At 50.8% G+C, this 23,744-nt stretch overlaps 2 protein-coding genes and 1 pseudogene across 8 annotated transcripts; 1 reads left to right on the forward strand and 2 right to left on the reverse strand.

Annotated features, from left to right (window-relative positions):
• Positions 1-579: 579 nt before the first annotated feature.
• On the reverse strand, positions 580-4,978 carry LOC123057907 (U-box domain-containing protein 13-like; annotated as a pseudogene).
• Positions 4,979-5,523: 545 nt separating this feature from the next.
• LOC123060280 (uncharacterized) lies at positions 5,524-8,252 on the forward strand. The gene is made up of 2 exons (XM_044482902.1): positions 5,524-6,330; positions 7,694-8,252. Exon 1 carries the CDS (start codon positions 5,633-5,635, stop codon positions 6,305-6,307), a length of 675 nt encoding a protein of 224 aa, XP_044338837.1. The 5' UTR covers positions 5,524-5,632; the 3' UTR covers positions 6,308-6,330; positions 7,694-8,252.
• On the reverse strand, positions 7,382-23,344 carry LOC123060277 (leucine-rich repeat receptor protein kinase HPCA1). 7 transcript variants are annotated; one of them, XM_044482893.1, is made up of 21 exons: positions 23,215-23,344; positions 23,045-23,117; positions 22,080-22,216; positions 12,351-12,457; positions 12,144-12,264; positions 11,946-12,017; positions 11,708-11,782; positions 11,520-11,591; positions 11,039-11,200; positions 10,861-10,935; positions 10,703-10,774; positions 10,550-10,624; positions 10,395-10,463; positions 10,243-10,317; positions 10,084-10,155; positions 9,853-9,990; positions 9,116-9,768; positions 8,898-9,034; positions 8,586-8,805; positions 8,254-8,489; positions 7,382-8,156 (listed from the first exon to the last, which is right to left on the reverse strand). In XM_044482893.1, the coding sequence occupies exons 4-21, from the start codon at positions 12,430-12,432 to the stop codon at positions 7,704-7,706; spliced, it is 2,859 nt and encodes a 952-aa protein (XP_044338828.1). In that variant the 5' UTR covers positions 12,433-12,457; positions 22,080-22,216; positions 23,045-23,117; positions 23,215-23,344; the 3' UTR covers positions 7,382-7,703. The 7 variants fall into 7 exon arrangements, with proteins under 7 accessions (XP_044338828.1, XP_044338829.1, XP_044338833.1 ...); XM_044482894.1 differs by having other exon boundaries at positions 23,045-23,114; positions 23,215-23,230; XM_044482898.1 differs by having other exon boundaries at positions 22,066-22,216; positions 23,045-23,120; positions 23,215-23,230.
• Positions 23,345-23,744: the final 400 nt, after the last annotated feature.

Raw genomic sequence — 23,744 nt, forward strand, 5'->3', positions numbered from 1 at the left:
GCGCCGCATGCCGCCGTGCCTTCTGCCTGCTAGTACATACTTCCTCCGTTTCTTTTTAGTCTGCATATAAAATTTGATCAAAGTTAAACTTTGTTAACTTTGACTAAGTTTATAGAAAAGAATATCAAGATTCATAATATGAAATCAATATAGTTAGATGGATCATGAAATTAATTTTGATACCGTATAATTTTAGTATTGTAGATGTTGATATTTTTTTCTACAAAGTTGAGATCTATGGTGGGAGTACAAAATTGTCTGGTAAGGGCCTCATGATGAATGATGAAGCTAGCGATCACAAAATAAATACTCCCTCGATCTACTAATACAAGCCCACTGTTTTTATGTCTAACTCTGACCATTAATTTTACCAATAAAATATGAGTCAAATGCCATAAAAAGTATACAATTGGGTGCACATTTAAAAGAACTTTTTGATAATATATTTTTTATACATACAATCCATATTTTTTGACCAAAATTACAAGTCAAAGCTTGACAGGAAAAATGAAGTGGCGTAGTATATAAAAATGGAGGGGGTAATTGCCGAAGCGAATGGTGGGGATCGTGGCCCGTGGGAGGCGACGCCAGCACACGAGAAGGCTGGAGGCGCGGTAGAGTAGGGAGACAACCCCTCACGGTCACGGTAATCGCTGCTGACCGTGAGATTTTGTTTGGTGAGTTGTATGCACGAGCTTTGAGCCTCTTGCGTGTGTGCACCTTCTTCAGCAATCGCTTCTAAGTAGTCTTAGCATATCTTTGGCTTCCAATCTGCCTCTGCTTGAGCTTAAACGACTTTCTGCTAGCTCCACTAGCAAGGACGCGAGGCCATTCTCCCGTGCTTCAGCAAGACACTGTTTCTCCTGTTTGCCTTCCCCACTACAGATGCCCACCAGAATAGTAACTGCCCGTTCCGTTTCGCTTTCGCCACTACAGAATTTCCAACATAAAGATGGAACCGATTCCATCATCAGTTCCTGTTAGAAGCTCTAGCAGTACAGGGACGAACCCAGCTCTAATAGCTATACTCTTGTTGTCTGGCTCGACGAACAGACCCATTAGTGTTCGCGAAGCATTCCTTTTACCCTGTTGACTCCCACTAGTCAACAGCAGAATGAGAGGCGGAATTGATCCGGCAGCCCCAATGATCAGCTCGCTTTCTTTCCCAGTGGATAGGCTGGACAACATTGCGGCAGCATTCTCCCGGGCAACCATGCTGCCCGTCTCTAGCACGTACACAACTCCAGGAATAGCCCCGGCCAAGACCAATTTTTCCTTGTTCTCGTAATTAGAAACAGATAAATCCAGGAGAGCAGTAACAACATGTTCCTGGGTGCTGATATCATCTATCCACAACAGGCTCACCAGGATAGGAATGCCGCAAGAATCTCCTATACACGCTTGATATTTAGAATTGCCCTTGGCAAGAAGACAAAGCGTACCGGCAGCTTCACGCTGGCCTACAACATTTTGGGAATCTGATAGTCTCCGAACAAGGCTGGCAACTACATCTTGCTCAGAATAGGCAAGTGATGCCGGCATTGCATCACTGTCATCACTGCTAACTTGAGCCGAGCGTTTCGGCTGCTCCAAACCGTTTGCTCGACACCATTGGACAATCAGGCCGTAAAGAGCATAATTTGGAGTTAGAGATTTGTTAACAAGCTTCTGCTGCGTTCTCGGACAAGTGTCGTGCCCGGCGTCCAACCATCTCACTATGCTGCCTCGGTCGTAAGTCTGCACATGCATTTTCAAGAAATAGTTATTGTGAAATCATAAAGCTCCGTGGAATGATAAGAAACATATATAGAGTGAGCTAAGCAAGTAGAGACCTGCCCAGTGGCCACCATAACCGGGTCTTGCATTAAACCAAGTGATCTTGCGCAACGAAAAGCATCCGGTACAACAGGAGCTGACGATTTATCTTTCTTTGTGATGGGAATGTCATCTTCACTTGCTGGAATGCTGACCGCAGATACTTGAACCTGCACAAACTCCTTAACCTTTGCCGGTAGTATTGACGCCTTCTCAATCTCAACAATGGTACCAGTATCTCCTCGATGAAGAGCATTGAAACTGGAAGATTCTCCTGCCTATTGAACAATCAACCACACTTCACCAGAAGCAAAACCACCAATTCATAGCAACAAAAGTGAAAATTAGAGATACACAAATTCACAAAGCTTAGGTCACCAGCAGTGGGACCATGTTTTTCGACATGAGTTTACATACCTGTGCTACTGGCGGATTGCTCTCACCGGCTTTACAATATTCGTCTGTAATATTGACTTTTTCAAGCCTATCGATTATATGCTGTGTAGCTGGTCTTTTATGGGCTGATTTCAGTGCATTCTTGTCCTAATTCAACGCACGCACGAATTTGTTCCAATTTTTCTGTGACTCCCTGTGACTTCTCCAGCCTATTCCTCCAAGCATGATATATCTACAAATTTGCAATTATGAATTTGAGTTACAAAAGCGGACGACAATATGTAATGTAAATGTGTAAATGTATACACAAGCCCCATACATTACGGTAAAGCTTAGGAATATCAACTGGAAGATCAAAAGAACTAAAAGAAAATGTAGTTTTGAGCCAGTTATATAACACCATTTAATTTGTATTTCACGCCTTTTAGCAAAACATTTGAAAATAAATGGTAAATATTTCACTAACATTTGCAAGAGCCTGAGTACTTAATCTTATTTTCTCTTTGTAGTAGTGTTCGAAGGACGTGTCAGTACTCTGGAAACTGCCGTCTTGATTGAAGTGCTCCATATATGGAATAGCAGTCAGGGGATAGTCTCTACGACCTGTGACTATCTCAATCATTATAATACCCAAACTGAATATATCTGCCTTCATGGAGACTACGCCTTGAAAGGAGTATTCTGGGGCCATATATCCGCTGCAGCACAATATGGAAGCTTAAGGCATTGCAAGAAAGAAAAGGACATGCTATAACAGGGAGACAAAACTTACAGTGTTCCTGGACGATTTTCAGTGATGATTCGGGATTGCTTGTCACCAAAGATCCTTGATAAACCAAAATCCGCTATATTTGGAACCATAGTAGCATCCATCAATATGTTTCCAGGTTTCAGGTCGAGATGAACAGTACGGCATTTCTCATGAAGGTAATGCAAACCATCGCAAATACCCCTTATTATTTCATATCTCATATCCCACTCAAGGTCAAAAGTACCATCTGTTAAATTGATGAAAAAAAAAGGAAATATAAACTCAATCAATGATGAAAATTATGTTACGATGGCAACACATCACCACCTCATGCAAGGGTGTGCATCTATGATGCAGAGGTTGTGGGCAAAATATCTGAAGCGCTCGACCCCGCGTGGGGCGTGCTCCAAGAACCCTAGCGCCGCCACTCTACATCCCTCCCCTCTTGCCGCGCCGCCGTTGGGGGACGTCGCCGAGCAAAGCTCGTGCAGCCGCCGATGGCGACAGGGTTTTCTCTCGTGGCGGCAACCCGGATCTGGTGGGCACGGAGATGGGCGGCGTGTCGGAGCGCGCTGGGACGCGTGGTCCCAGCGGTTGGCGGAGGGACTCAGCGGCTGGTTAGATGCGGTTTGCGGTGGTCCCTAGCGTTTACTGGCGGCTTAGCTATAAGCTATGAAATGCTAAGCGGAGCTATAGCGAAGCTAAGCCCCATTTAACGTTTTTCTTAATCATGAAAAAATAAAATAAAAATAAGTATACAATCAGGCATCATATATGGTATATCACATATACTTAACATATACACATGTTTGGACATCAAAACCCGAGCACTAATCAGGTGTGCTAATTTAATAACCAAGCTTTGCATCAATGCATTGTATTTACAGAAACAAGAAGAAAGAATAAGGTAGAATGATGGTTTTGTATAGTGGCTTAGCGGCCTAGATGACTCCAAATTTAGCGCTATTGCGGAAAATACCAGGTTATTAGCATCATTTTCAATTTAACACTAAAAGTGCATTGCTTTAACGGAAGAGCTCTCCAAAAGCTATAGCATAGCTATAGCAGGCTATTTAAAAGTTTGCTAAAAGCAAAACTTCACAAACGAAAGGAGTAATGTAAATAAGAAATAAGCTACTCTAGAGTTTCTGTGATTTTACCTGAGACGTAGTAATGAAGGCTTTTGTTGCCTACATATTCAAAGCAAAGCAATCTCTTTGGTATTTCATCCATAATATGTTTCCCACTACCTTGGAGGTTCACCATTTCAAAGCTTGTTTCAGCACAGTAACCAATAAGCTGCACTACATTTTGGTGCTTGATCCCCATAAGAGAACTGAGCTCATTCTGGAATTTCTTATCATCCATCAGATGTGTTTGAAAAAGCTTCTTCACGGCAATAAATTTTCCACTCGGAAGAACTCCCTGTGATGCAATAAAGGTAAACCTCTCTTCGCTTCCTAAACAGTTAACGGCTATTGATTGTTAAGATTTGACAAGTAGACTGGAAGGAATTGGCCGTATATACCTTGTAAACCACTCCATGCTCACCTCTTCCGAGTTCCTGCTCGCTGGAAAAATCACATGTGATGGCTCTCAGAAATTCAAATGGCAGAGGCACTGGTGTTGCACTTGGATCCTGCAGCTTCTTCTCCCATAGATCATTTGAGTTGGCCATTTCCAGGAGCACCTTGTGTTTGCTCTGTTTCAAACTCAGTTCCCACTATAATCTGCAGAAAAGGAGATCTTTATGTACACCTGATTGTGAAATCGTATAAATAGTCTTAAAAGCGAAGGGCTAGATCTTGCAGCAGTACACCCGAAAGTTAGGGAAGCAATGCCGCGGAAGAATATGCTGACACTAACCTGGGCCCGTGGTGCTTGTGCCAACTCAAAGACGATTCTTGGCACCCAGATGCAGGAAGGTGGATTAATCGATCTCGAGAGAGGATGCTGACTGATGAGAATGGGGAAGATCCAGTTTGGGCGTCGAGATGAGAAGAAACTTGGTCGACGCCTAGTAGACAGGTTCTGACTCTGATCCCTTTGTTGCCTCCAATAAATAACGAAACATCCATGTGCTTGTATTTGACTTTTGGGAGCTGGGATTGAGCAGACAAGAGGACAACACATGAACGTGCGCCTTAATTTTTTTAGCATAATCAGTGGTGATGGCGACCAAATGGGGTTTAGGGGTGGCCGTTCTGGCGGCGAATGGAAGGAGGAAGGGGGCGGTGGATCCGAGTGGCGAGGCATTTTTCGTCCCAAAGTGCCGAAGAGACAGCTTTTTTTGGCACGGCGACGTCTTTCATCGTGTGTTGGAGTCTGCAGCCGCTGCCTCGGGTGTCTAGGGATCTCCTCCTTTACTAACGTCTCCACCGACGTACTCTCTCTGTTCCAAATTACTCATCGTGGTTTTAGTTCAAAATTCCACGACGAGTAATTTGGAACGGAGGGAGTAGAAAGAAACTGCTGGTCAAATTTCAGTGGCACCAGAAACATTTCGAAACAAAAACATGGAATTATCTCCGGTCAGGTGTCTAGTTCCTCATGTCTGTACTATATGCCACACATTTAGTCCGGCCTCTCAAACCTTATCGCTCTCCTGGCTCCCCACAAGCGGTACGTAGTCAGCATGTGAGCCGCGAACGCCTCCCGTCCCAAATCCCAATGCAGGCGCCCGTGACGCCGGCGGGCTCCGTCTCCACCGGAGAGACACCGCTTCAACGGCCACCCGTCGCCATCTCCTCGCCGCCATCCGCCGCAACGACAACGAGGAGGCGGCTGCTGGTGTCCGCGGGTGGTCTGCTCCTCGTGGCCGCCGCGGGCAACAACAACGCTGCCAGCAGGGGCGAGGCGGCGGCCGCGGTGGACCTCGGCTACGACCCGGTGACGGAGGCGGAGCGCGCGGCGAGCGCCACCGTTTCGCAGCGCGTCGGGGAGGCGGTCCGGCTGCTGGAGGCCGGGCGGGAGCTGCAGGCGCGCGGCGAGTTCGCGGGGGCGCTGGCGTCCTTCACGGCGGTGGTGAGCGGGTACAAGGAGCTGGCGCTGTCGGAGTACGCGCGGGTGGGGCGGGCGCTGGTGCTGTACGAGATCGGCGACCGCGACGAGTCCATCACGGAGATGGAGGACGTGTCGGTGGCGCTCAAGGGGTACCCGGAGATCCACGCCGCGCTGGCGGCGGCGCTCTACGCCGACAAGCACGCGCCGCTGCTGGCCGAGTTCCAGTTCAACATCGCCACGCTGCTGGACCCGCACTACTCCGACCTCGCCTACGTCAGGGACACCAAGCACTGGCCGCCCAGCCTCGTCGCCTCCCTCAAGAACTTCATCACGCTCACCTAGCCTCCCCCTCCTCCTAGTCCTAGGTACCATCACTATAGATAATTTCTTGCTCATCTTTCTTCAGTTCCTCTATCATATACTGTATACCGATACGTAGAACTAAATTGTACCCTCCAATTCAAAAAAAAAATATACTGTAAAAGATTTATGATGTCTGAAATTTGTACCATGTACTACTTCCTCCGTTCCATAATGTAAGACATTAAGACATTTTTTAACATCACACTAGTGTTAAAAAACGTCTTAGAACGAAGAGAGTAGTAAATGTGCACGTGCAAAACATGTCTCCTACTTAACTAATAAAATATAAGGCGTTTTTTTGATAAAGGGAGAATAAAAAGTCTTATATTTTTGATAAAGGAAGATACTAGAATAAAATCTGCCATTTAGGTGAGATCATGGGATTAACCTAAAAAATTCATATTTAGATAATCTAAAAATTCTGAAATTATTTGATGACATACCTATTATGTATATCTACAACTTCAAAAAAAAATCAGCTCAAAACTCGATCTACAATTGGAGATACAAAAATGACAAATTCAACTGTGAATAGTGTCAGCTTTGGGTGAATAGTGTTTGGCATTATTCACATCCGATTTTGTCTTTTTTGTTTGCCTAAGTGTAGTTTGAATTAGGAGCTAAAACTTTTAAGAATGTACAACAAACATGGATATGAGTCTTTGATTTTTTTTTTTTGTGAATTTTTGACCATGTTTTGTATTTTCAAAAAGATTGATCTCATTGATCGCAACTAAGTGCATGGGAGACTAGTATAGGATCTGCACTACGCGTGGCTTTGGTCTTATATGACTTTGCCAGTTGTTGGCGTGTTTTCGCGTGCATGTGAGTTGTTAGCTGTGTGCACTCTAGCTATGCATAGGCCGGGAATGTGCGCTTATTGTGTTATGTATCTTCTTGATGTTTATTTTTTAGCAAATAAAATCCACCATTTGTCAGAGAAATTGTACTGGTAGAAAATTTACAGAGCAAGAGCACAAAGCAACACTCCTTACAGGATGACATCAGAACACTTGGGCCTGGCAGGAGACATACACTACTCCGGGGATCGTATTTCTTTGTGTTAGAAAGATTATTTATTGCACTTATTGACAAGCATTTCTCATTTAACAACAAACAGAACTTTCTGGTAAAAGGAAGCTAGCATTGTTCGCGCCAGCAGTTCGAACTCTCAAAGTGAAAGAGAAACTAACTCAGAGAGCTGCTGTTTTTATACATTACCTAATGCTTAGTCCAGACACACTAATTAGCATCAACCAAAATTTACACATAAGGCAAGTAAACTGTACAAAACATACTAGTAAACAAATTTCAGCTCACGCATCACACTCACACTTGATATGGTACGGTACATGATCATGGCAGCTAGCTAGCTTCACTTGGGCTCCACCCTCAACGACGGCAGCCCGCCGCCGCTGTACTCGGACGGGCTGTCACCTCCATACGGGTGGCGCGGCGTCCTGCTGGCGTAGCTCATGGACTCCGACGCCGACTCGGGGGCGCCGCCGGCCATCCTGGTGATCCGCTCGATCTCGCTCACCGCCTCGCCCATGGACGGGCGGTCGGCGCCGGCCTCCTCCACGCACCGCAGGGCCAGGTCCACATACTGCTCCAAGCCGCCCAGCGACGTGGGCGACGCGCCCAGCACCGGGTCCAGCAGGTCGTGCAGGCCGTACAGGTCCTTGCTCCGGTCCAGCGCGGCGAGCACCTCCCGGACGATGTACCGGCCGCGCTCCAGCGGCTTCTTGGCCGTGATCATCTCCAGCAGCAGCACGTCGCTCTTCTCCGTCAGCTGCTGCGTCATGTAGTACTCAGGGTCCAAGTAACCCTGCCACACCCACATGGACGTGTACAAAGTACAAACAGATTAGGACTGTCCAACTTATAATCATCATCAAGCTTGTAAGGTTGGTTGGAGAGCGAACCATTGTGCCCTTGACTTGTGTGGTGACCTGCCCCCTGCCGTCCTCGCCTAGAAGCTTGGAGAGGCCAAAGTCTGAGACCTTGGCGTTGAGCCGCTCGTCGAGGAGGACGTTGCTTGACTTGATGTCCCGGTGGACGATGGGAGGGTCTGCAAGCTCGTGGAGGTAGGCGATGCCCTTGGCCGTGCCGAGGATGACACGGAGCCTCCGTTTCCAGTCCAGCCGCACGCCGGACTTACCTGAAGAGAGAAATTTCCAGGCAGCACAGCACGCATGAGCAAGAATGACAAATGAATGATGCTGCATTGATCCGATATGTACGCGGGAAATTTCACCTGTGAGGCTCTCTTTGAGTGTGCCATTGGGGATGTACTCGTAGACCAGCATCTGCTCGCCCTGGTCAAGGCAGAAACCCATAAGGCTCACCACGTTCTTGTGGTGAACCCTGGACAGGAGCTCGATCTCGGTTCTGAATTCCAGACTCCCCTGCAGGGATCCCTCCTGGGATCTCTTGACAGCAACCAGTTGCCCAGTCGGAAGTGTCCCCCTGTAAACCTGCAGTTTATATGGAACAACAACATCAGTTAAGTTATATAGATAAATCATAAATGCATGCAATGCAGGATCAACTTGTCTGTCTGCTTCACCTTCCCGAAGCCGCCATTTCCTATGTCGTTCGCCTCCGAGAAGTTATTGGTTATCTTCTTCAGTTCAGCGAACGTGAACGTGCGCGCACCGCGCAGCTGTGGCACACTGGTGCTGGTGCTCTTCATGTCCAAAGAAGCTGCATGGAGATGGTAGTCAGTAGTCAGCATGCAAATAAGCAACATTGGTCACTTGGTTGGTCAAAGATGAGATCGCCTACCGAAAGACTGGCTTCTCTCTTCAGTCTTCTTTGGTTCTCTCTTCCGTCTCGTGATGAAAAAAATAACAACAAGCAGCACTGCAATAACAACTGCACCACCGGCAGCAACTCCGACGATAAGTGGCAACTTGTTCGCCTTTGATTTTTTAGATGCTGGCACCTCTGTTGCAATACGATAGCTTTGAGCGATGAAATAGTATGGACCGAAAGCAGGGGGTGGCTTATACGTTTGATTGCTCAAAATGAACCCAATGTCAGAAATGTCCTGCTCTCCAAACTGAACCTTGCCACCAGGGAACACCTCCAAGCTAATCTCCAAGTTGTTGTTCGCATCAAAGAATGGGTTATGAAGAGCGATCGAGTCGATCGGGGCCTTGTATGACAGGAACTTGGTCTTCATGTCCTTCTCCAGTAGAAGATAGTACGACTCATTGCCGAGGTCAGAAAATGATGGTGCCCTGAAGAACAGTGTGCCTTTGTACGGCACAGCACATGTGCAGCTTGGGCTCAGAAGCTGGCTTGGGAGGCATGTCGATGGCAGCCCAGAACAGTTCTTAGAAGTAGAATATGGTGGCGCCGCCGGGTTGGATTGTGTCGCGGTTTTGCAGTATTGCTCGTTGTTCCCTTGGTTGCATATTGGGTTTCCTAAAAGTCTGTGACGAAAATATATGTGAAAAAGCTGAATCCGTCAGGGAATTTTTAAGTTGTGACAGACACAATGCAGAGTGTCTCCTTACATGAGTTTCTTGTTGTATTGGGTTCCCCCAACAGTGAGCTGATCGATTTGATTGTCCTGCAAATCAATTGTTTGGAGCTGGCTACCAAAGTCCGACCCAATATTTAGGGTGCCATTGAAGTGGTTGCCCCGAAGCTTCCTGAAATTGTCAGCCAGTAACAGTTCATTTGAATATGAATAACTGTATGATCATATCTACTTGTACATTTATCAGCTAGCAGCAACCCCTCACAGTGTCTGAATTGCAGAAAGGGCGAAAAGTTCTTGCGGAAGCTGCCCGCCGATTTGCAGATTCTCTAGGTATCTGGAGTCAATGAAAAATGTCAGATAAATTTGCCTTGCCTGATAAAATACTAGACGAGAGCAGAAAAGATAAGAGCTAGAAACTTACAATGAAGTCAAAGACGGCAAAGTGGTGAACCAAGCTGGAGCATCGGATGCATTGAAGGTGTTGTTACTCATGTCCCTGTGACAAGGTTGCTCATGCTTTAATCACAACTCTAGTCTTGTTTTTCAGAAAGGAAAGGTGAATTCATCGCTTACACAAAGCTGAGCGCAGTCATTCCTGTCAGGTCTGGCAGTGGGCCAGTGAGCCGATTGTTTTCTAGATGGCTAGAGCCAAACGAAAAGATTGTAAGCTTCCTCGTATATATATTTGATACTGACACAAAGAAGAATTAAACACACAGGACACTCACAGTTCAGCAAGCTTGGTGAGGTTGTTGATGTTGGTTGGAACTGGCCCAGACAACTGTTTGTTGTTATCAAAACGTCTGCGTTCATTCAACTTCATGATTGGAATCACATATGCATGCTAGTAAGTATCATAGTATGTGGATGCATTTACTTACAGAACTTCCAGCACGTTAAGAAGGCCTAGAGTAGGGGGGATGCTGCCAGAGAAGTTGTTGTTGTCGACAAGACTTGAAAACATGGAACAAATCACTTAATTAGCCTCACCACACAACTGTGGAAGATATGGGTTACGGGATTTTTTTTATGGCCTTACAAATGTATCAGCTTCATGTGTGAGTTGAAAATCTGGCTCGGTATGGTGCCAGAGAGCTGATTACCGCCAAAGTGGCTGCCAAAACACGGTGAGTACACAAGGCGATGTAAAATCTTCAGATATCAAGAAAAGAAAAACTTCAGTTATCAAGATTGGCCATTTCGGAGAATGTACTCACAAGTGCTTTGTATTTGTCAGATTATCCAAACCGGGATTTGTACCGTCGAATACCGGAAGTCCTCCAGTGAGCTTATTGTCAGCCAGATCAAACCAGTATAGCTTCAAGAGGCCACCGAGTGATGGTGGTATGCGACCAGTGAACCTGTTGGAGTTTAGAGATCTGCAGGCAGAGTGGTAATAATCAACCTTATTTTACTGAAACCAAGTGCAGAGATTCGTTTAGAAAAAATTGATTAGGTGAAATCCTGGTACATAAACAAAAAAAGTGATAGAAAGTTGCAGCCTGCTAGGTCCAAAAGTAGCACATATATGATTGCGATTTTCTGAGGCATTTTCAGAAAGACTGCCAACCATAACAGTTGGAAGGTCTCATGGTTGAAGAGAGGTCAACCATAGAGTTTATATCCTCTGAACAAGTCAAATTTACAAGAAATGGCCAGGAACGTTATATACACTAATACACATATTAAGCTACTTACAGAAATATCAGCTTTGAGAGCTGGCCAATCTCTTTAGGTATTTCACCAGCAAAGCTGCAGCCAACAAGTATTCTGTAGAGGGAGGATAGAGCAAAATAAGTCAAAGAAGCATCCATGCACTTGACTTTTTGGACACAGTGAACCTGTTGCGCTCCTCCAAATTATGGACACAGTTAAAAACTACTCACAAATTTTGGAGGTTGCTCAAGCTTCCAATGGATGAAGGAAGAGAGCCACCCAAGTCCTTGTTATAGGATAAGTCCCTGCAGCAAAAAAGAGGCAAATACCTAATAAGTTTGCTTACTACGAGAAATCAAACTTGTCCATTTTATAGGCCTGATTCTGACGGTCCTCACTGAAATCGGATTGAAGTAAAATCAATCGGAAGTGTTTAAACTAGAGCAGAGGAGAGAAGAAATTACATACAAGTATTGTAGTTCCGACAGAGATTGAATGTCCCCCGAAAGAGTTCCGGACAGTGATTGACTTGACAGTCTTCTGCAGAACATCCAACAAAGGAGAAGGACACAACACGACGATGAGTGATCATTGTTCATCAAGGAAATGGATAATGAAAAATAAACACAGAGCCTTGTATAAATCTATGGTGCTTAGGATACTAACATGGATGTGACCCGGTCCTGGATGCACATTATCCCGATCCACTTGTCGCCGCATGGATCATTGCCATCCCAGTTTGATGGTTTGGTGTCCCAGGAAGCTGCGATCCCGGTGAGGCCAGCAGCTGCAAACATAGATAGACAGGAAGAACACGGTGAGCAAATTAACACCGCAGTGACCAAACTAAAAGAAGAAGCAAGAAATACATACTGTCTTGCGCATTTGTGTCAGCCAGGATGACAGAAGCCTGCACAAGAGCGCCAAACAAGACGAGCCATGGAGAGAGCTCCATGCTTGGGCAGTTTCTCGAGGTGTCCCTGAAATGATTTTAGTTGATCATCTGTTTGAAGGTCAGAATAGGCCAGTTGCTATATGAAGGTGACACCAATTGTCTATTCATGGTGAAATGGTCAAGGACATGAACTGTTCCTCTCGGCTCATCCAGCAAGTAATCAATCATGCATACGCACACCTTGGAGAAAAATCGGAGCAAAACAAAAATGCGAGAAGAATAGATGTGGTCAACGGGCTCTGCCAATTGCATTAGGAAAATGACAGGGTTTGCATAGTTTTTTTAGCCCTTAATTTAGTGGTTGGGGGTGCTACATCGCAATTGCACCAAGAAATCAGATGATAAGGTTGAAGAGCATGTGCATTGAAGTATTTGACCCAGACAAAGGATGAAGAACTAGGACAAACTACGGGTACTACATGCAAGGCTAGTGAGTAGAAAAATGGAGGAAACTTCCGATATTCCTCATTTAGTTGCCTAGTTTCTTCTTTGATGTGTAACATTTTAGTTATTTATCGCCAACTTGAGCTCAACCTACCATGTCCATAAGCCAAGTCATACATGACACGATAGCAAGAACATGCCTCCTAGTGGATTGGCTACAAGCACCTGTCTAAAAGACTTAATTGGCCCCTCCAACTTACAGACTACTTTATTGGCTTCTCCAACTTACAGATTATGCCAGCTATTCCCCCCTAATCATCTTCCCTAATTGTTCCCCTAATTACGCTCGTACCTTTATAACAATCTGTCGCCACCAACTTGATGCGTAGTAGCCGCCGTCATTCGACACCGGGTCTCCTTGCTCTGCTGCCGCTGCCCTTTCGCCTTCTTCCCCACGCACGAACATTGCTGTAGTATCCATCAGCATTCCATCCTCATCGCCGCCGCCGTGTGCCATGTGTGCTCGTGCTGCACCGCCTCCCGGTCGGAGCGCCACCGTCAACCTCAACTTTTGGCTGCCTCGGCTGTTGAAAATCACCTCGCGGCGTGGCGATCCGTGACGTTCATACCTCAAAAATTCCCTATTTGTTTGGCCCAATGGTTCAAGCATTTCACCAAACAGGTTGTGTGCGCCAGACCGGCACGCACGCTGACATTGGCCCCAGGCGATGACGGCTCAGCGCCGCCCGGGAGCAGCAGGCACGCGGTCAAGCACTCACACACACGCCTCACGCAGCCGTTGATCTCCGCAGAAACCGCGCACACAGCACACAGCTGGACGAGTTCCGGACGCGTACGCCGCGGCCAGGAGAGCTGCGGGATCCTCGTGCGTGGGCTTAGGTGCTTGCGTCCGTGGCCTCTGCGGAGAGTGAGCTCGGGCCGCGCGTGGTGGAGTGCTCGCCGTCCGCGTTGAGGTGGCCGGCGACGAAGGGAAGGGAGGACATGGCGGAGCGGGGCCGCTGGTTCCCGTAAGCTGCATCGACAAGGAAGGCGGAGCGGAGCCGATTGGCAGCAGGGCGGGCCGCCGGAGAGACATTTCAACGGAACCGGCACGGCAAGAAATCCACCGTCGACGTGTGCGTCGTGATTCGTGCGGGGATTCATCCATTAACTAGGCGCCGGTCGACCGGCCGAGTCCCGGGCCAGTTAAGCGTAGTACACCGTTTGATTTGGTAGACCCCGGCCGTCAGATCCACGAGCTCGCTCGTCTTCCACCCCATCCCCGTCTTTTGATCCGCTAAAAAGTCAAACGGGCATGCGGGAGGTCGTAGCTGCGCGCCAAATGCACACCACCCCATGCCTGCAGCAGCTCGCCCGTCGCCGGTTCGCGTGTCGCCGCTCGCCCCCCCCGCTTTACATTATAAAGCAACATCCAACCGATACAACCAGCTTGCTGGGGCCGCAGCACAAACAAGCCCAAAAGAAAAAGAAGAGAAAGAAAAAAAAACAAATGCCGACGCCGACAGCTCAACTAAGCAAAGATGGCCGACACCCGCTGCATCCTCCGGAGAAGTACCACCGCCCGCCAAGCACTTCGAAGCCTCGCGTACCAAGCAACATCTTCATGAAGAAATGCGACGACGACGACGCTGCTACCCGGACAAGTTCTAGGGTTTCCCCCGGTACGCGGATGGCAGTGGGGAAGGGGTATCACCGACGCCCCTCAGGAGGGTCCGGCAACGCCCACGGGCGTAGCCGCGCCGGTGGCAAACGAGCCGCCAGAGATTTCTCCCGCCCCGGAACCACCACCGCCACCCTAGACAAACGGAAGCGCACCGCCCAACATGCCACCCACCAGCCTGTGCCACCACGGATACTGCACCATCTTCACCGTCTCACCGAGGCCACCAACACGAGACCTGGAGGTAGGACGAGAGGACACCGGGCTCGGCGGCAACCGCAACGCAGCCGACAGGAGGGAACAACCTCCACCGCCGCGTAGAGCCGACCGTACATAGCGACAGGGACTTGCCAGGCCACCACTGGCCCAACCGGACCCCAACGACAGTCCCTGCAACCACGCTGCAGCACATCGGCCGCCGAAGCCATCACCACCGCAACCACGGTTGCCTCGCCTCACCACCAGGAAGCTACGCCGTCGCGCCCCGGACCGCAGACCCGACCCAGACCAGATGGGGCCCAAAAGGGCCCAGATTTGGGCCGAGCGGGCGCCGCCGGCCAGCCGCCCATCGCATCGCCTCACAGCCAACGGCCACGTCGCCGCATCGAGAGCACCCGAGGCCCGCAGAACACCGCCACCAGCCGAACAGCACCATTCGTCGGGCAGGGGAGCCCCGACTCCTCCACCAGGCGCGCGGGGAAGGGACGGCCGCCGCCGCCGGCGGCACCCGGGCACGCCGGAGGCCGGCCGCTGTCGGTGGCGGCGAAGGGAGATGGAGAAGGAAGGGTCGGGACGGGAAGGCGGGCAGGGGGCGCTCCGCCGCCTCGGGGGGCGACAGGAGCGTCGGGGGAGGGGAAGGGGAGGGAGGAGAGGGAGGAAGGCCGGGAGGCGCGCGCCCCGGCGGCCGATGCCGGCGGGAGGAGGCGAGGGAGGCCGGCGGCGGCGGGGGGGGGGAGCATGGGAGGAACCCTAGCTCGGGGTCGCTCGGAACTGCAGTAGGTCGCTTGCAGGGGTCTGCCGCACGCAAGTGATTCAAGTTCTGCCCATATGCAACAAACCATCGCAACAGAAAAACATGCCATGGACGCTGGAACAATAGCTTCTGCCAGTGGGTGGTTGCAAACCACTGCAGCACCCCTCTCCGCCTGTTGCCTGAGATTCGTCGGCTCACGCAACGCTCCCTACCGTCGTTGCACAGTTGAAGCTTTCCCAGATATGGTTGAAGCGTTTGCTTTCAATGGTTACAATTTTTTCCGTTTGGGCGGTGACCGGTGGAAGCTTTCTCTATCGCGATTAAATCTTTTTTCATCTAGGGTTAAAACTATTTTGTTAATGGTTGCAACTTTTTTTGTTGCGCATTGGCCGACTGTAGCTTTTTTCATCAACGGTTGAAGCTTTATAATCTAGGGTTAAAGCTTTTCCAGTCAGCCGTTGGGGCCCTAGTTTGCGCTGGTTTCAGCACACGACAGCCATGGATTGCAGCATCGTCGCGGCTGTTGTTGTGCTTCCTAAAAACAGGAGCTAAAAAGGAGGTGGCGGCAGCACGCAGTGGTGTTGGTCGAGGATGCGAGAATGGAGGTGGATTGTGCCAAGGGGATGCAAGAAAGACAAAGTGGTCGGGAGGGAAGGGATAAGGTGGGGGAGCGACGTGTCATGCGCGACCGGTGTAAAATTGGGCCGGTAGGCCGTTGCGAATCGTTTGCCTAACCAATAATATTACTCCCTCCGTAATATTTTTCAGAACGGTAGGCGTGGCTAACGCGCGCGCGCGCGCGTCCTAGGACGCGCGGTCGATTTCGGACCACAGCAATCCGACAGCAAACGACAAGTTTAGCGATCAGGCTCCCACCTTCCTATTCCCTTTCGCGACCGATTCCGGCCTGGAGCGATCCTGTTTTCGTGAGTTGGGCCCAGCCTCGGCCCAGTAGCTACCTAGGCTCTATTCCCTTTCCACATTTTTTTAGTTTGGGCCTGTTTTTTCCTATTCCGCTAATTCCCTTTCTGGGCCAGCGGTTTTTCAGGGATAGTAATGGGCGGGAAATCTCACTTTCAACTGAAATTAACTAGCACTTTCAACTAAAATGAATTGCTACTTCTTAACAGAAAATCAAATTAGCCTATCCCTCTCTTCCCTTTCAATTAATTTTTCCTAGAAAAATATTTTTATCACCAAGAAATAGAATACTCAACTAAAATTGATCTACAATTTTTTGATTGAATCAGGAATATTCATTCAATTGATTTACTATAAATAACTTTTCCAATTAATGACAAACTTTCCAAAGCGATAACATATTATTAAAAATATAAACAACTTTTAAATTTGTGAATTTTTTGAAAATCAGGAATATTTTTTGACAGATGCCATTGGCCTCACGTGCTCGTCTCGGCGTCCGTCGTCGCTACCGCGACGACGTCCTCCTCGACTCGCGTTACGCTAAGACAGGGTGGCAGTGGTGTCACGTGCTCGTCTCGGCGTCCGTCGTCGCTACCCGTGACGACGTCCGCCTCGACTCGCGTTACGCTAAAACAGGGTGGCAGTGGTTTCACGTGCTCGTCTCGGCGTCCGTCGTCGCTACCGCGACGACGTCCGCCTCGACTCGCGTTACACTAAGACAGGGAGGCAGTGGTGTCACGTGCTCGTCTCGGCGTCCGTCGTCGCTACCGCGACGACGTCCGCCTCGAATCGCGTTACGCTAAGATAGGGAGGCACTGGTGTCACGTGCTCGTCTCGGCGTCCGTCGTCGCTACCGCGACGACGTCCGCCTCGACTCGCGTTACGCTAAGACAGGGTAGCGGTGGTGTCACGTGCTCGTCTCGGCGTCCGTCGTCGCTACCGCAACGACGTCCTCCTCGACTCGCGTTACGCTAAGACAGGGTGGCAGTGGTGTCACGTGCTCGTCTCGGCGTCCGTCGTCGCTACCGCGACGACGTCCGCCTCGACTCGCGTTACGCTAAAACAGGGTGGCAGTGGTTTCACGTGCTCGTCTCGGCGTCCGTCGTCGCTACCGCGACGACGTCCGCCTCGACTCGCGTTACACTAAGACAGGGAGGCAGTGGTGTCACGTGCTCGTCTCGGCGTCCGTCGTCGCTACCGCGACGACGTCCGCCTCGAATCGCGTTACGCTAAGACAGGGAGGCACTGGTGTCACGTGCTCGTCTCGGCGTCCGTCGTCGCTACCGCGACGACGTCCGCCTCGACTCGCGTTACCCTAAGACAGGGTGGCACTGGTGTCACGTGCTCGTCTCGGCGTCCGTCGTCGCTACCGCGACGACGTCCGCCTCGACTCGCGTTACGCTAAGACAGGGTGGCGGTGGTGTCACGTGCTCGTCTCGGCGTCCGTCGTCGCTACCGCGACGACGTCCGCCTCGACTCGCGTTACGCTAAGACAGGGTGGGAGTGGTGTCACGTGCTCGTCTCAGCGTCCGTCGTCGCTACCGCGACGACGTCCGCCTCGACTCGCGTTACGCTAAGACAGGGTGGGAGTGGTGTCACGTGCTCGTCTCGGCGTCCGTCGTCGCTACCGCGACGACGTCCGCCTCGACTCGCATTACTCTAAGACAGGGTGGCAGTGGTGTGACGTGCTCGTCTCGGCGTCCGTCGTCGCTACCGCGATGACGTCCGCCTCGACTCACGTTACACTAAGACAGGGTGGCAGTGGTGTCACGTGCTCGTCTCGGCGTCCGTCGTCGCTACCGCGACGACGTCCGCCTCGACTCGCGTTACACTAAGACAGGGAGGCAGTGGTGTCACGTGCTCGTCTCGGCGTCCGTCGTCGCTACCGCGACGACGTCCGCCTCGAATCGCGTTACGCTAAGACAGGGAGGCACTGGTGTCACGTGCTTGTCTCGGCGTCCGTCGTCGCTACCGCGACGACGTCCGCCTCGACTCGCGTTACACTAAGACAGGGTGGCACTGGTGTCACGTGCTCGTCTCGGCGTCCGTCGTCGCTACCGCGACGACGTCCGCCTTGACTCGTGTTACGCTAAGACAGGGTGGGAGTGGTGTCACGTGCTCGTCTCGGCGTCCGTCGTCGCTACCGCGACGACGTCCGCCTCGACTCGCGTTACGCTAAGACAGGGTGGCAATGGTGTCACGTGCTCGTCTCGGCGTCCGTCGTCGCTACCGCGACGACGTCCGCCTCGACTCGCGTTACGCTAAGACAGGGAGGCATTGGTGTCACGTGCTCGTCTCGGCGTCCGTCGTCGCTACGGCGACGACGTCCGCCTCGACTCGCGTTACGCTAAGACAGGGTGGCATTGGTGTCACGTGTTCATCTCGGCGTCCGTCGTCGCTACCGCGACGACGTCCGCCTCGACTCGCGTTACGCTAAGACAGGGTGGCGGTGGTGTCACGTGCTCGTCTCGGCGTCCGTCGTCGCTACCGCGACGACGTCCGCCTCGACTCGCGTTACGCTAAGACAGGGTGGGAGTGGTGTCACGTGCTCGTCTCAGCGTCCGTCGTCGCTACCGCGACGACGTCCGCCTCGACTCGCGTTATGCTAAGACAGGGTGGGAGTGGTGTCACGTGCTCGTCTCGGCGTCCGTCGTCGCTACCGCGACGACGTCCGCCTCGACTCGCATTACGCTAAGATAGGGTGGCAGTGGTGTCACGTGCTCGTCTCGGCGTCCGTCGTCGCTACCGCGACGACGTCCGCCTCGACTCACGTTACACTAAGACAGGGTGGCAGTGGTGTCACGTGCTCGTCTCGGCGTCCGTCGTCGCTACCGCGACGACGTCCGCCTCGACTCGCGTTACACTAAGACAGGGAGGCAGTGGTGTCACGTGCTCGTCTCGGCGTCCGTCGTCGCTACCGCGACGACGTCCGCCTCGAATCGCGTTACGCTAAGACAGGGAGGCACTGGTGTCACGTGCTCGTCTCGGCGTCCGTCGTCGCGTAGCGACGACGGACGCCTCGACTCGCGTTACGCTAAGACAGGGTGGCAGTGGTGTCACGTGCTCGTCTCGGCGTCCGTCGTCGTTACCGCGACGACGTCCGCCTCGACTCGCGTTACGCTAAGACAGGGAGGCACTGGTGTCACGTGCTCGTCTCGGCGTCCGTCGTCGCTACCGCGACGACGTCCGCCTCGACTCGCGTTACCCTAAGACAGGGTGGCACTGGTGTCATGTGCTCGTCTCGGCGTCCGCCGTCGCTACCGCGACGACGTCCGCCTCGACTCGCGTTACACTAAGACAGGGTGGCACTGGTGTCACGTGCTCGTCTCGGCGTCCGTCGTCGCTACCGCGACGACGTCCGCCTCGACTCGCGTTACGCTAAGACAGGGTGGCAATGGTGTCACGTGCTCGTCTCGGCGTCCGTCGTCGCTAACGCGACGACGTCCGCCTCGACTCGCGTTATGCTAAGACAGGGTGGCATTGGTGTCACGTGCTCGTCTCGGCGTCCGTCGTCGCTACCGCGACGACGTCCGCCTCGACTCGCGTTACGCTAAGACAGGGAGGCAGTGGTGTCACGTGCTCGTCTCGGCGTCTGTCGTCGCTACCGCGACGACGTCCGCCTCGACTCGCATTACGCTAAGACAGGGTGGCAGTGGTGTCACGTGCTCGTCTCGGCGTCCGTCGTCGCTACCGCGACGACGTCCGCCTCGACTCACGTTACGCTAAGACAGGGTAGCGGTGGTGTCACGTGCTCGTCTCGGCGTCCGTCGTCGCTACCGCGACGACGTCCTCCTCGACTCGCGTTACGCTAAGACAGGGAGGTATTGGTGTCACGTGCCTGTCTCGGCGTCCGTCGTCGCTACCGCGACGACGTCCGCCTCGACTCGCGTTACGCTAAGACAGGGAGGCAGTGGTGTCACGTGCTTGTCTTGGCGTCCGTCGTCGCTACCGCGATGACGTCCGCCTCGACTCGCGTTACGCTAAGACAGGGAGGCAGTGGTGTCACGTGCTTGTCTCGGCGTCCGTCGTCGCTACCGCGACGACGTCCGCCTCGACTCGCGTTACGCTAAGACAGGGTGGGAGTGGTGTCACGTGCTCGTCTCGGCGTCCGTCGTCGCTACCGCGACGACGTCCGCCTCGACTCGCGTTACGCTACGACAGGGAGGCAGTGGTGTCACGTGCTTGTCTTGGCGTCCGTCGTCGCTACCGCGATGACGTCCGCCTCGACTCGCGTTACGCTAAGACAGGGAGGCAGTGGTGTCACGTGCTTGTCTCGGCGTCCGTCGTCGCTACCGCGACGACGTCCGCCTCGACTCGCGTTACGCTAAGACAGGGTGGGAGTGGTGTCACGTGCTCGTCTCGGCGTCCGTCGTCGCTACCGCGACGACGTCCGCCTCGACTCGCGTTACGCTAAGACAGGGTGGCAGTGGTGTCACGTGCTCGTCTCGGCGTCCGTCGTCGCTACCGCGACGACGTCCGCCTCGACTCGCGTTACGCTAAGACAGGGAGGCAGTGGTGTCACGTGCTCGTCTCGGCGTCCGTTGTCGCTACCGCGACGACGTCCGCCTCGACTCGCGTTACGCTAAGACAGGGAGGCAGTGGTGTCACGTGCTCGTCTCGGCGTCCGTCGTCGCTACCGCGACGACGTCCGCCTCGACTCGCGTTACGCTAAGACAGGGTGGCAATGGTGTCACGTGCTCGTCTCGGCGTCCGTCGTCGCTACCGCGACGACGTCCGCCTCGACTCGCGTTACGCTAAGACAGGGTGGCAGTGGTGTCACGTGCTCGCCTCGGCGTCCATCGTCGCTACCGCGACGACGTCCGCCTCGACTCGCGTTACGCTAAGACAGGGTGGGAATGGTGTCACGTGCTCGTCTCGGCGTCCGTCGTCGCTACCGCGACGACGTCCGCCTCGACTCGCGTTACGCTAAGACAGGGTGGCAGTGGTGTCACGTGCTCGTCTCGGCGTCCGTCGTCGCTACCGCGACGACGTCCGCCTCGACTCGCGTTACGCTAAGACAGGGTGGCACTGGTGTCACGTGCTCGTCTCGGCGTCCGTCGTTGCTACCGCGACGACGTTCTCCTCGACTCGCGTTACGCTAAGACAGGGTGGCAATGGTGTCATGTGCTCGTCTCGGCTTCCGTCGTCGCTACCGCGACGACGTCCGCCTCGACTCGCGTTACGCTAAGACAGGATGGCAGTGGTAATGCTTAAATATTCTGCACTAGCAGTGTTAATCTTATAGGATTTCTTATGGCTATCATATTTTCTTATATAGAAAGCAGAAGGGACTAATTCCCTTTATCTGTCCTCCAACAACAGGCGACATAACGAGGCGTCGTGGGCTAGACCAGAGAGCTACAACGCGCATAGGATGCTATGGGAAAAGAAATGGAGGCAATTATCTTCTTGGGTCATTTTTTTTTGCATGGTGGGCGTAGATAGAAACAATGAGCATTTTTACTTGTGTGTATGTTTACTGAACCTGATACTAGCATGAAGAACAGTGTACGAAAAAAGGAAGTATCTTGTACGGCCTGTGTTGTCGTTTTAGTGTGAAAGACTGCCTATAAAAAGATATTTATGCTGTAAGTTATTGACATTTACGTTATAAGTTATTAACCTACGGTAAATCAGGGAAAGGAAAGGGATGTTCTTCAAATGATGTTACCATTGCTTAGATACCTTTGCGGTGCTTTCAATTGAAGTTTTTCATCTCTTACTCATCCCTGTACAGGTTAGATTGTCTATGGAAATATGTCAACCTGAATATCACCCTTGCTGTTCTGTGGTTCTTGTGATCTGAGAATGAATTTCTCCTCCTACAGAAAAGCACAAGAAAAAATTAGGAGTAGCGAGAGAAATGAGTTGTTCCTTGCTAGTAAGAGGTGGTAAACTGATGTAAAAATAATGACAGCTGCTTATTTCTTTGAACAATGCTCGAAAGGAGTACCAGAAAATAATGGTAGCTGCTGAAAGGGGGTAAACTGATGTAAAATAATGGCAGCTGCTGATTTCTTTCAACAATGCTCGAAAGGAGTACCGAAAATAATGGCAACTGCTAAAAGGGGGTAAACTGATGTAAAATAACTCAGCTTCGGAAGGACTAATCCGGAGCTGAGTTCTGTCTTGTGGGTCTATTTCAACCACGACCTGCAAAAATGGTCAAAAGGAGTAGCAGGCACCAGATTAGAAACCTAAAAATTTATAACTAAACAAAATCATAATTTATGAGAAAAAAATTGAAGATGACACCACAAGTACTAAAAAATGGGACAACACATACAAGCATGCATATTTCATATAAAAAAATAAATTATGGTGGGTAACAGAGATAATTCAGCACACCAATGTCTCATCAAGGATTAGCTAAGAATTCTCCTAGCTTAATGCTCATGTATATCCAGACTGTGCTCTATCTCTGTTGTTTGAATAATGTTCAGAGCAACAGTATCTTTGCACAAATGTTTAGAATTCATACAATAATTTGCTACAGAAAAACAAAACGATTTTCAGAGAATTAGCTCATTCTCTTAACAATGAAATCTGCTGATTCTCTTAACATGTCTGAACTGACGTCGTTATTTAGAATTCAGCTGGCTACATATTTTTTGCTCTGCATGTCTGAACTGAATAAGTGAAGATGCTACCTGCAGCAGGGAAGGGAGCCATTGACAGTCAGCAGGCAGCAGGGACCTTGTGCAGTGCTCGTCATGCCAGCTGCTGCTGATGCTTGGAAACGAATGAATAAATTGCAAATCTTTGAGGCTAAACAGATGAATGGGGAGCATCGAAAGGGGCCGACCGAACCGGACCAGACCTTGGGAGTCGACGCCGATGGAGAACAGTGTACTATGTACAACATGATTACACTTTGATGGAAGTCAGGCGAACTTGAGGCCAGCATACACCGCAGCGTCGCCCAGCTCCTCCTCGATCCTCAGAAGCTGTTCCAATTAGAAAAAGAAAAAACTGTTAGTGTGACTTTTTTTAAACAAACAAAACGCTGCTAAAACAAAGCATGAACAAGATAATGCTTGAATGGACAGATTACACTAAACGGAATAATGAACCATGGGATTAAATAATTTATTAAATCATTTGCAAGAAGGTTTTGGCCAAAAAAGGAGCCGGCATTGCTTTAGCACCACATACAAGAAGAGCTACTTGCCTGGTTGTAGTATTGTACTTGGCAAGACGCTGTGAACGGCAGGGAGCCTCGGTGTTAATCTGAACGTGTTGCGGATGAAGAAACAGCGGTGAGTCAGTCAGTCCCGCCTCCGGCATCGATCCAAAGGAGCAACAGTTTCTTTGCAAATGTTCAGAATTCATACAATAATTTGCTACAGA

Source organism: Triticum aestivum, chromosome 3A (genome assembly GCF_018294505.1).
Source record: "Triticum aestivum cultivar Chinese Spring chromosome 3A, IWGSC CS RefSeq v2.1, whole genome shotgun sequence".
Taxonomy (NCBI): Eukaryota; Viridiplantae; Streptophyta; class Magnoliopsida; order Poales; family Poaceae; genus Triticum; species Triticum aestivum.